This window comes from Otolemur garnettii, unplaced genomic scaffold (genome assembly GCF_000181295.1).
Source record: "Otolemur garnettii isolate 467f Iridium unplaced genomic scaffold, OtoGar3 scaffold00148, whole genome shotgun sequence".
Classification (NCBI taxonomy): domain Eukaryota; kingdom Metazoa; phylum Chordata; class Mammalia; order Primates; family Galagidae; genus Otolemur; species Otolemur garnettii.
In genome coordinates this window covers 962,851-975,270 of record NW_003852543.1, presented here as the reverse complement: position 1 = coordinate 975,270, position 12,420 = coordinate 962,851, and the positions used below count along the sequence as shown (strand labels likewise).

The 12,420-nt window shown below is 43.5% G+C and overlaps 1 protein-coding gene across 1 annotated transcript in view; it reads left to right on the top strand.

The window, feature by feature from the left end:
• The window catches only part of TTL (tubulin tyrosine ligase), a 31,908-nt gene extending 24,346 nt beyond the window's left edge, over nucleotides 1-7,562 (top strand). The window contains exons 6-7 of the mRNA XM_003799251.3: nucleotides 2,057-2,200; nucleotides 5,265-7,562. Of these exons, the coding sequence (XP_003799299.1) occupies nucleotides 2,057-2,200; nucleotides 5,265-5,379 (259 nt within the window). The 3' untranslated portion in view covers nucleotides 5,380-7,562. The remainder of the gene's footprint in view (nucleotides 1-2,056; nucleotides 2,201-5,264) is intronic.
• Nucleotides 7,563-12,420: the final 4,858 nt, after the last annotated feature.

Below are 12,420 nucleotides of genomic sequence, written 5' to 3'. Positions count from 1 at the left end.
AAAAAAAAAAAAAAAAAAGTTAAGGGTATTTTTTCTTAGAATAAAGTTTTTTTTTTTAATGTGACATGTGACTTGTGAATGCAGGTTAAGGGTGAATGAAAAAAGAGATTATTATAATTAGTTCTTAAATGGCTTATCTATCCAAAATTATTTTTAAAGGTTTAAACATATCTATAAAAATAATTTTCTTTTGGGGAAAAAATAAAAAGAGATAGAAGTTCGTGGTTGGTGGAAAGGGGTGGGAAGGAAGGAGGGCTAGGAGAGCAAGACCCTGGCCCCAAGTTCACAGATCTCTTAGTTCTTTTTAAAAGTCATGAGTGAAAACCTGCACGTAGGGTTACACCTTAGAGTTAGTAGTTAGTCATGGGAAAGACAGTACCCTGCATCTTTTTTCTTCTGACTATATATCTGTGTAGAAGGAGAGTTACCTCTGGTTATCCTAGAGTCATCATTAACACATTTTATTTACTAAGATAAATATTTTGCCTCAGTATTCATTTGAGGAAAATAATCAAGGAAGATCTTCCATAAGACAGAAATGGCATAGGCTTTCTGGAATGTTTGTTCTAGAGAACAGGTATTTATTATTCATAAATAAGAGATTTATGGTTGTGATGATTTTTTTTTCTTTTTTTTTTTTTTGCAACAGTCTCTCTCTGTGCCCTATGTAGAGTGCCTTGGCAAGTAGCTAGGACTACAGACACCAGCAACCTCCAACTCTTGGGCTCAAGCAATTCTCTTGCCTCAGCCTCCTGAGTAGCTGAACCTACAGGCACCTGCCACAGTGCCCAGCTAGTTTTCTATTTTTAGTAGAGGTAGGGTGCTCTTTGCTCAGGATGGTCTCAACTCTTCAGCTCAGGTGATCCACCTGCTTCAGCCTCTAGAGTACTAGGATTATAGGTCTGAGCCACTGTGTCTGACCAGTGGTGATCATAATTAATGAAATATGCTTTTTCATAAGAGCAGCATCTATTAAATGCTTCTTTGGTGCCAGGAGTTATGCCAAGAACTGTTGTAATTACCTAATTGACCAATCTCAGCAATAGGAGTAGATACTATTTTTACTTTATAGGTAAAGAAATCAAATTTTGAGTTAAAGAGGTTAAGAAAACTTGCCTGAGATTCCAGCCTGACCTCAAACCATCTTCATGAACTTCTTTGTTATGCTTCAGAAATTCACTTGCAGCCTTTTCTCTGTGTCACCAAAACCACCTAATTTTTCAAATAGTAGTTTATGCTAATTGTAATTCTATTCTATATTTCCATATTTATTTCAACATGTATAGCTCTTTTTTTGTTTGTTTGTTTTTTGTTTTTTGAGATAAAGTCTCACTTTGTCACCCTCGGTTGAGTGCTGTGGTATCACAGCTCACAGCAACCTCCAGCTCTTGGGCTAGAGTGATTCTCTTGCCTCAGTCTCCCAAGTTGTTGGGACTACACGTGCCTGCCACAACGCCCAGCTATTTTTGTTACAGTTGCCACTGCTGTTTTAGCTGGCAAGGGCCGGGTTTGAACCCGTCACCCTCGGTATATGGCGCCAGAGCCCTACCCACTGAGCCACAGGCTCTGCCCAACATGTATAGCTCTTAAGTCTTTTAATCAGCAATAATTTGGCATTAGAACTTGGGCTAGTGAAAGGCATTAATGAGGCCACCAATCTTTTTGCAAATTTTGCTCTTTACTAAATGATAGTCTTTTTGTTACGTGGCATGAATACATGGAAATGTTTTATTTATTCTAAACAAACATAGCAGCCACTCACCTGTTAGAGGAATTTCATTTACAGAGCCCATGCCACTCAGTGTTCTGCTGCTTCTTGAGGCCGGGAAAAGCAGCCTTTGCCTGGAAGAACACAAGGGGTTGTAGAATTTTCTAACAAATTTTAGATAAGTAGCATTCTTGTAGATAATTTATTAGTACTAAATCAAAAGAGGAGAGAATGAAGTCAAAGCTGATTTTTAGACACATTTGATATAAAATCATCCAGGCACATTTCATGTATTCCTTCTCCCTCGACCACCCCCTTCTCAGCACGTTCTCCTCTCCTGTCCCACAGAAGCTGCCTCCTGAGCGTGGAGCCTGCCATCAGCACCAAGCACCTCCCTTATCAGAGCTTCCAGCTCTTCGGCTTCGACTTTATGGTGGATGAGGAGCTGAAGGTCTGGCTCATTGAGGTCAACGGCGCCCCTGCTTGTGCTCAGTAAGCGCGAATGCCATTGCGTTTTAACACGCGGGAAGTTAGTTCTGCAGTTGGAAACATGTCTTGGTAAGGTGGGGAGCACCCATTCTTGAAGGGTACAGGCCTCTGTCAGAAAGCATGACACGGTGATAGGAGACCCTGGAGAGATGCCGTCTGGCAAGGGGGCTTTGCTGAGTCATTTTCTTTCCATTTTCCCTCTGTGTTTTGAGCAGTTGGCCCATGCTCCGGTGGATGGTAGGTGTTGCAGGAGTTTCAGACAAAGCTAATAACTGCCAGAGAGACCATCTTGTGTGACAAGTTAAGTGAGCAGGGTGCTGTGAATGGGGAAGAAAGAAGATTAGGGGCTCCTGGTCAGGAAGGAGTCTAAGAGGCATCATAGACTGGAGCTGGGATGCCAGGGAAGAGGGTTCAGATGCACCAAAGGGAGGTGGGGAGAGCCTTCAGAAAGGGGCATGGCACCCACTAGGACCTTGCTCTGTGCACATCTGGGAGATGTACAGAAGAATAAAGATCCCTGAAGACCTGCCTCTAGGGAGTGTCTGCCCTCCTGGGGAGAAGCTTGGCTGGGTGATGTTATGAAAGATGAAGGTGAGAAGGTAAGTCGGACCTTTCTTGAAAGGCCCTAAGTATAACAGAAAGTCATTTGGACTCAATCCTCTTATGCTCTTCATTCTTCTGAAGATCTACTTTCATCATGCCAAGACCCTTTCATGGTTCCCGTCTACCTCTTGGAGAAATTTGAGAATTTCAGGTGACTTTTCAAAGGTTTCGGAGATAGCTTGAGCAAGAGCAAGACCATATCTCTACTAAAAATAGAAAAATAGGCACCTGTAGTCCCAGCTACTCGGGATGCCGATGCAGGAAGATCACTTGAACCCAGGAGTTTGAGGTTGCTGTGAGCTAGGCTGACAGCACTGTAGCCTGGACAACAGAGTGAGATTCTGTCTCAAAAAAACACAAAAGACTTAGGAGAAAGTTCTATACCTGCAAGGACTGTCCTATACACACAAGTTGTTCTTAGGTTAGGAGCTGGGCCTTTGCCCCTGGCCTGATGGCTGTGACAGGTGTGATTCCATCTCATTTGTCAGTCCCTGCAGCTGGCAGTTAGCCAAGTCATGTCCCAGGCCATGGGTTCCCAGTGGGGAACAAAGAAAGACACAGACCCTGCCCTCAGTGGAGAGAGAATGTGGGCAAGACAAGGGACCAGACAGTGATTACAAACTGGGACAGGTGCTTTAATACAGAGCAAAGGATGTTGAAAGGTAACATAACCCAGCAAAAGGCTTCCCACTGGGAAGTGATGCTTGGCACTGAGAGCTGAAGGTGGCATGTGAGTTAGGGAGGCTAAGAGTGGAGGCAGACAGGGCTTTGTCTTGCCTCACCAAATCGACGGTGGTGTGCCCAGTCTCGGCAACCGCTGTCCTTTCTGTCACAGCTCTGTACCACCGTGGTGCTCTGGGCTACACCTTCCCCCCTGTTTACACGGTCACCTTTCTCCCTCTATGCTGCTTATGCACACCCAGCAGATTTTACCAGCTATTAAAATAAAAATTCTCCCTGATGCCACATCCTGCTCCAGTGTTCTGGCCTTTTCCCCACTCCTCTCACAGTCATGTTTCTGGAAAGCAACCTCTGCCCGAGTCATCTTCTCTTCCTCTGTTTCCATCCATGCCCTGGTCCATGGCAGGCTGGCTTCCATCCTGACCACCCCACAGAAGTAGTTCTTAGAAGGTTCCCAACCAAGTCCACATTGCCAAGTCCAGTAGCCCATTTCTGTTCTCACTTTCCCAGAACCGTCAACAGCATTCCAGGCAGCTGACCACCCTGTGCTGAGATGCTGTCCTGTGGTGGCTTCAGGCATGCTTTGTGCTTGCTGAGGGAGGTGTGGGCAAGCTGGGCTCATGTCCTCATCAGGTATCAGGCCCCAGCTCTGGGTGTCGTCTCCTCTCCCTGCTCTATGCTCTCTCTATATGATCTCATTCAACTTCATGATTTTAAAACCACCAGCTTACTTCACAGCCTAGAGAGGCAGTTGAGCAACTGCACTGCCCTCTCTGCCGTGACATCTGGATGTCCAACAAAGTCCCCTACCCACTCCCAGACTTCCCATCTCCATGAGTCCATCACCCTGCCCTCAGAGCATAAGCCCAACTTTAAGAAGTCTTGCCTCCCCAATCACCTTTCCCTCAAGTCCTGTCCAGGGGACTTGAGGAATCAGTCAGATTCCACAACACTGCCCTTCTGCCCTCTGCCCTGCCCTCCATTCCCACTGCTGCTGCCCTGGCACAGGTCATCTTCCACCATGGCTGAGAATTTTACAAAGAGCCTCAGAACTGAGATTTCTACATCTGATAAAATCCATCCTCCCAGAGTAGCCAGTGTGATAAAATAGAAAACAGACACCTGTTCTCCACGCTTACCATCATACCTTGGACAGAAACCAGACTTCTCCCTCCACCTGCAAGGCCACTGCCTGCCTGCCTCTCCACCTTCACCCTGGGCTGCCATTTCCTTGGATTCCTCGTATCTACCTGGAGCCTTTGTGCCTGCTGTCGCCTCTGTGTGGAGTCCCCACCACCATCACCACCATGCTCACTGTGGCTGGTTCCTTCTTTACCAAAATGACATTTCAGAAAACCTTCCCTGAACAATCCCATCTCTGATTTTCTCTAGCCAGAGGCTTAGTAGTTTCCTTTATTGCACTAGTTGCCATCAGATTAACTCATCGAAAGGGGGTGTGAGTGTGTGTGCGATTTCCCTCATCACAGACAGGCGAGATGGCTCTTAGACACTCTTGAAATTGCCTTTCTTCTCTACCAGTCAAAGCAGCAGTTGTCGTCTTGTTCTGCTATAAATTTATTTGTTGAAGGAATGCTTTATCTTCATGCCATGCCTTCTGCACTATTTATATGTACAGCGGCAGCTAGTTTATAAATGTGGTCATAAGAAGAAATTTCTAGGATCCTGGTTAAAAAGAAAAAAAAACAAAACTTAGAGTTTTGGGGGTTTTTTTTGCATGCACCTTGATGAACATCCTCAATGACATTTTTAAAAACAATTTCAGGAAGCTTTATGCAGAACTGTGCCAGGGCATCGTGGACATAGCCATATCCAGTGTCTTCCCACCCCCAGATGTGGAAGCGCCGCAGACCCCACCGGCCTCCTTCATCAAACTGTGATGCCCAGAGCTGCCTTGGAAAAAGCTGAGGGTCCTGCGCCAGGGGCTGGTGAGATGGCCGGATTGTTCATTACCAAGCCAAAGCGAGGGGGAAGAAAGACAACTCAAAAAGATGGGATGGAAGAGAGCATGTGAGCGGACAAGGTGACTCCCCCAAAGCAGGTTGCTAGGGGAGTGGTCCAGGTGGAGCTCTCAACAATGCTGCCGAGACTTTTGAAAACTGAAGCAGATGTCTCTGAAGGATGAGCAAAATATTCTCCTAAAGGGAGACAGCCAGGGGTTTGGTTGTTTTATGTTCTCATCCTTTAAAACAATCTTGGTACTCAAAGGCAGCCTTGTGAGCAGAGAACCCTCCCCTGTCTCTGGGGGCAGTGGGCCTCCAGGACCTCTGGTCTGTGCCCCCACCTGCTATAGCCCTAGTGCCTTAACTCCATACCCGCTGCAGCCCTGCTGTTCTGGGACGTGGAGTGGACGTCAAAGCATCTTGGAGGTCACCCACGTGTTCCCCGCTCATCCTCTCATGACATCCTGCCCCCTAAACTCTGGACAAGCATGCACCAACAGTCCATAGTTTCGTGCTGTGCGCCAGCCTCTTGGCAAAGGCGATTTTCCTCATCACCTTCCTGATGGTGTTTGGTCAGTCGCCCGTCAGGGTTCCTGTAGGTCAGGCCCCAGATAGCAAACTGCTGCTCTAGGTCTGCTCTCTGCATGTTTTAGAAACAAAGTGGCAAGTCTGCTCTGAACCTGTAAGCATCATATAAGCATGAGAGAGAAAAAACATACCTTGCTTTGCTTAAATAGGTTGGGTGTGGTGGGTCTTTGAAAATAAGAGGATTTTCAATTATCTTTGTTTTAACCAGAATTCTAAATGCAGCTTTGCAAATATCCCTTGACTCTTTTTTAGATCTTTGTCAAAAAACCTTTCTAGGAGTCAGGAGAAAGTAGAATTCCACTCTCTATTCCCCACCTTCAGCTGGCCCTGCCCCAGACACAAGTAGCTGCCCCCCCTCCTTTTGTTCTCCTGTGCTCCTTCAGCAGGGGTGGAGGTTTTGTTCCAGGAAGGGTTCTATGCCTACCTGCACCTGCAGGCACCAGGAGACTATGTCCTGCCTAAATGGGAAAGTCTTCTACAGTGGGAGAGAAATGGTTTCAGAGCTCCACGCAGTGTTTTGTGAGTTCTAACAGATATGTGGTGTTACATGTGGTTTCTATGTACTAGATGGGCTAATAAAACTTTACAGGCTTTCCAGGAGGCCACAGTACTAGCAATGGGAAGAACACGATGTCATTTGTGTTCAATGTGAACTGAGTTAACAGGCCTTTCTTCTAATGTCCTGAAAACCACAGCAGACCCATTGAACACTGCACTCCGCCCCAGAACACGGCATGTTCTTTCTTCATGCATATGTGTGCTCCATTATTCATTTCTACTTGGCCTAGAAAACATTTCTGCAGTCAGATGAGACTTTAACAAAACAGAAGAAAATGCAGCACCTTGAACATGATGAGATAGAAGAGCTTACAGTGAGAAAAGGGATAATGATAGGAATTATTTAATAAGTGCACACAGCAAGAGGTGATTGGATGTGAGCATGTTACATTAGGTTAAGTGAAGATGGGCCCAATTGCATTGGCTCTTGTGGGAATTTGGAATTACAAAATAAAATTGCTGGTGGTTACCCAGCATACAAATTATAAAAGTTTGCATGTAGAGCAAAGTAAAAGTCATTGGTAATAGTGAATCCTAGAGGCCCAGTGCAGTGATAGATTAGTACTTGGAAACTTCTGAGAAAGGAATGAGGTCTGATCAGATCCTGAGAAGATGCACACCCATTTAGAAAGGATGGAATACTGGGTCCTTGTCAAGTTAAGTGGGCTGGTAACAGGAAATGAATGAAAGTTTTTGTAATGATGTCATATGCTAATTACACAGATGTGTAATTATCTTTTGGACCCAAATTATAGGGACAGTCAAAAGTTTTCTGGCCTTTCCAGTGACAGAGCTAAGAATTCAGTTGTTAGGAAACCTGTGAATCTTGTTGGATTTTTCTAAGAAATCTAAATCAGTAACATATGTGTGAGGGAAGTAAGACTTTAAAAAAATTAGAAAAAGTTGTATTTCATTCTCATGTGACTTCAAATAAGTATCTATTTTATGCACTTCTTTTTAAAAAAAATTTTAAATTTTTTATTTTTTTATTTCTATTTTTTTAAGAGATGGGGACTTGCTTTGTCACGCAGGCTGGAATGCAGTGACTATTCATAGTTAAGCTCATATCTCACTGCAGCCCTGAGCGCCTGGACTCAAGCAGTCCTCCAACCCCAACCTCCCAAGTAGCTGGAACTATAGGCATGGGCCACTGCATCCAGCTTTACACATTTATTTCTGATTAGGTGGGACTGTTGGCTCAGAGCTCTTCTATACCTTCCATGGTTTCCTTGGCACAGAAGGTCATGCCTGGTTCCTGCCAGGCTTCACGCTTTTAGTATATGTAGGTGCTGCCAGCTGCTGGGGGAGGAAGCATTATTTACTTGGAAATGTCGATTCCAATCTCAGCTCTGTCATTTGACTGCACAGTATGTGTATCAGATGAGCCCCTTAACCTCTCTGTGCCTTAGTTTCTTAGCTTATGAAAGAGATTGTTGTCTGACCCAGGGACTACCTCAAGGGCTTTTAGTGAGGACAAATGAGAGCGAGAAGACTCAAGAGCCTTTAATACCAAGGTTCTCAATGCCGACTACATGCTGGAATCACTTGTGAAGCTTTGAAAAATGTTGGTGCCCACACTTCCCCACTTCCTCCACCACTGGCCAGTTAAATCAGAACCTCAGACAGCAATATGTCTTAAGATGCCTTGAACCACTGCTTGAGAAGGAAGGAAGACAGTATTACCTTGGAAGAATTGCATAAGGCTTATGGCTTTTAAACCATCCTTTCTGTTAACACAGTCATCTCTTTATAAATGACCAGATGTTGGTATACGTATTCATGGAATGAGCAAGTGTGATCTAAGCAGATTCTCTGTTTGCTTCTCATCGCAGTATCTGGTGACTCAGAGACGTCCTTTCATTTACATAAATAATTTATGAAATGTTCACAGCAAGGGTAAATGGACATGAAATTTTAAATCTGCTAAATGTGTGTTAAATCTATTAATTAATTATTGAGAGAAAAGCCCCTTCCCTCACACATAGTTCCTACCATAATTATAAATCTGTTTTACCAAGGACATTTAAGTGCCTCAGTGCCGTATGATTTACGGGGAGCAGGTGCTGGCATACTTCTCAGCTGACGTGATGTTTCACTAGCTCTGCAGGATGGTTATTACATATGTGGAATATCTGGGACTGCTGGGGATGACTGGGATGGACAGAACCAGCATGTGGCAGTGATGCTACAAAGCACGTTTCATTACAGTAAGGATTGTGTCAAGTAGAGGGAATAATCCAGACCTGTGGGTATGGTGAGGGACTCTCCTAAAGACAGGGCAGCAGAGTGGGTTCTGTGTAGCATGTGGGTACTGTAGAGAAAATTCAATGATATACATGTCTCTGATCCTGGATACAGAGTCTGTACTGAAGAGGAAATGACTTCTGAAATAAGACTATTTTATGAATGTTTAATATGCCTGGAGCATTAAAGTAAAGGAATGATACTTCAAGTGTCTTCGTCCCCTTTGGTTCTATCATCTTGTGGGTTTTGACTGTCCTGGAATATCACTGGTGGTTTAAATCCATGATCTCATTCCCCAAGGGTAGGGAGACTATTTCCTGTAAAGAGCCAGATAGTAAATCCGCTAGGCTTTACTAGCCACATAGGGTCTCTCTCGTATATTCTTTGTCTTTGCCCCTAACTCTTTAAAAATGCTAAAATTATTCTGAGCTTATAGGCCATTCAATAGTAGGCCAGATGGTGTCATAGTTTGTTGACCCCAGGCTGTTACCCAATACATAAACCAATAGATTGTACTTCAAACCTAATGAGCTGCTCTGGTATGAAGCATTGAGACAGTTTCAGCTGCTGAAATCCAATCCATCATTTCTCAGGTCTTGTGCCTTGTCTGCATCATGACGCAAATTGTGAAGTATGACCCGTGGTGTGAAGGAAAGTTATGTGTGCATCAAATAGGGGGCAGAGGTAGAGGGACTTCCGCAAACAACCAGAAGGCCAAGAAGTTCTTACTAAGTATTTGACCAAGGCCAGGTCTATAAAAACCTATAAAATTCATACACCTTATGCACTTACAAGTAGAAAGGGCTTGATTTATGCCAACTGCCGTTAACTTACAACTTCCTGTGCAATAAAGCTGAAGGCTTTGGGCTTCTTTCCCATGTATGTCTGGCCTGCCTCTTTGTGGCTATTTCTAGTCCGTAAATATACTGCTGGCACAGAAGAAAGTCCTTCCATGCCAGAAACCCTGGCATAGGCATCCCACACCAAAAAGTTTCAATGCAACATGATGCACTCCCACTAGACTTAGAGGAGATTGCACAGACAGAGTGCAGGGACAAGCAGGCATGGGCCCAGTGAGGCAGGGATTAGGAGCCCGGGCAGGTACAAAGTTTCTGGAGGGCTTCATTTAGAGTCTGGTCCAGTTTGCTATCAGCAGCTATTTCTTTTCCTTAAAGAATCTGAAGTTCTGGCGTGGCACCCGTAGCTCAGTGAGTAGGGCACCAGCCACATAACACCGAGGCTGGTGGGTTCGAACGTGGCCCAGTCCAGGTAAACAACAATGGCAACTGCAACAAAAAATAGCTGGGTGTTGTGGTGGGCACATATAGTCCCTGCTACTCAGGAGACTGAGGCAAGAGAATTGCTTAAGCCCAAGAGCTGGAGGTTGCTGTGAGCTGTGTGACACCATGGCACTCTACTGAAGGTGACAAAGTGAGACTCTGTCTCTAAAAAAAAAAAAAGAAAGCATGAGATTAGTAAAGTATCTCAAGAATGGAAGAAAAATTATCCAAGGTACTCAGTACTTTTATGAAACCAATTTATAATCACTCACACTTTCATATGAAAGATAAATCACGATAGCCCAGGATATAGTAGGGAAGAGGAGGGGGATGGGAGGGGATGGAGGAGGTTTGATGGAGAGAGGGTAAACAGTGGGACCACACCTATGGAGCTTATTGCAAGGATACATGTCATATCTACTAAGTATAGAATATAAATGTCTTAACACAATAATTAAGTAAATGAAGTTAAGCCTATATTAACTAATTGGATCTAAGCATTCCAAATTGTACATAAAATCAGCACATTGTACCCTATAAATGCATTAATGTATACATGATCTGTATGTATATGACTTAATAAAAAAATATTAAAAAGATAATTCAAAATATTTAAAAAAATCTCTCAAGTACAGCCATTTAATAACTTGGGTCATGATTATATGAATTATTTTAGTCCAAATTAATAAAAGGAATAAAGACACAATAAAAAAATAAATAAAAATGCATGAGAGGTGGCCTCCCAGAGTGCTAGGATTACAGGTGTGAGCCACTGCACCCAGACTACACATTAAATTTTGACCTACTCTGGGAGGCCAAGGCAGGTAGATTGCCTGAGCTCATGAGTTCGAGACCAGCCTGAGCAAGAGCAAGACACTTTCTTAAAAAAATAGCCAAGCATTGTGGCGGGCACTTGTAATCCTAGTACTTGGGAGGCTGAGGCAAGGGGATCACTTGAGCCCAAGAGTTTGAGGTTGTTGTGAGCTATGAAGCCACACATTCTACTAAGGGCAACAAAGTGAGACTCAAAAAAAAAAAAAACAAAAACATGCGAGGATGTCAGTGGTAACAGCTGAGTACAAATCTGAAAAGCCTCTCACATAAAATCAATGAGAACACTTGCAAAACTGGAAATGAACCAGGCCACTATTAATATTCTCATACCAAAATCATGGCTCAGCGCCCATAGCTCAGCGGTTAGGGCACAGGCACATACACTGAAGCTGGTGAGTTTGAACCCGGCCGGGGCCTGCTAAACAACAGTGACAGCTGCAATCAAAAAATAGCTGGGCGTTGTGTGGGTGCCTGTAGTCCCAGCTACTTGGGAGGCTAAGGCAAGAGAATTGCCTTAGCCAAAAGTTGGAGGTTGCTGTGAACTGTGATGCCACAGCACTCTACCAAGCGCAACATAGTAAGACTCTGTCTCAAAAAAAAAAAATAAAGAAAGAAAGAAAGAAAAAATTGTGAGGAAATGCACTGTTAAAGTTGTAAGATGCTTAGACCCCAGTAATATTTCAAAGTTCTCCTCTTTTAAGGAGAACCATAACCTTCAACTTAACAGAACGACTTCACACAACACTTCAAAAGGAAAATATATATTATTCAGTTGCTTTGGATGAATGAACTGATACTACTGACTTTGTGAAGGTTTTATATGTCATTCTTGTCATAACAGAAGATTTTCTTTGCTACAAAGCATTACTCACTTTGGGTGCTTTTGTGAACAGAACATGAGGAATAAATATCTTCAATAGATTCCAAGATATATGTTGTGAAGTTGGCCTGAATCTGGTAAACATCGTGAGTATATGTACAGAAAACATGAAGGGTTTACTGCACAGATCCTAAATTACAATCCTAAAATTAACAGGGTGGCACCTGTGGCTCAAAGGAGTAGGGCGGCTGCCCCATATAGTGGAGGTGGTGGGCTCAAACCCGGCCCTGGCCAAAAACTGCAAAAAAAAAAAAAAAAAAAAAAGTATTAACAGGTCCACATGCTCTCATTTTTTTCATTGTATCTTTCATCAGCAAAATCTCTGCCTAAAGTTACTATTTAAAGTGACATTTTGCAACAAGTTATTGTTAAGTATGTTTGTGCAAATGCAACATGACTTCCTCAGTTTGTCAGTTTAATAACAAGCTAAGGTTGAAAGATGAGGTATTTGGTGTGGATGTTCCATATCATTCTAAAGTGCATTAGCTATTGGAGGGATAGATGATAGCCAAAATTTTATCTGTGCAAGAACAGGTAGTTAAATTTTATGAAGAACAGTATCAGCAATGTGAATTATTGAAAGATTTCTGTAGG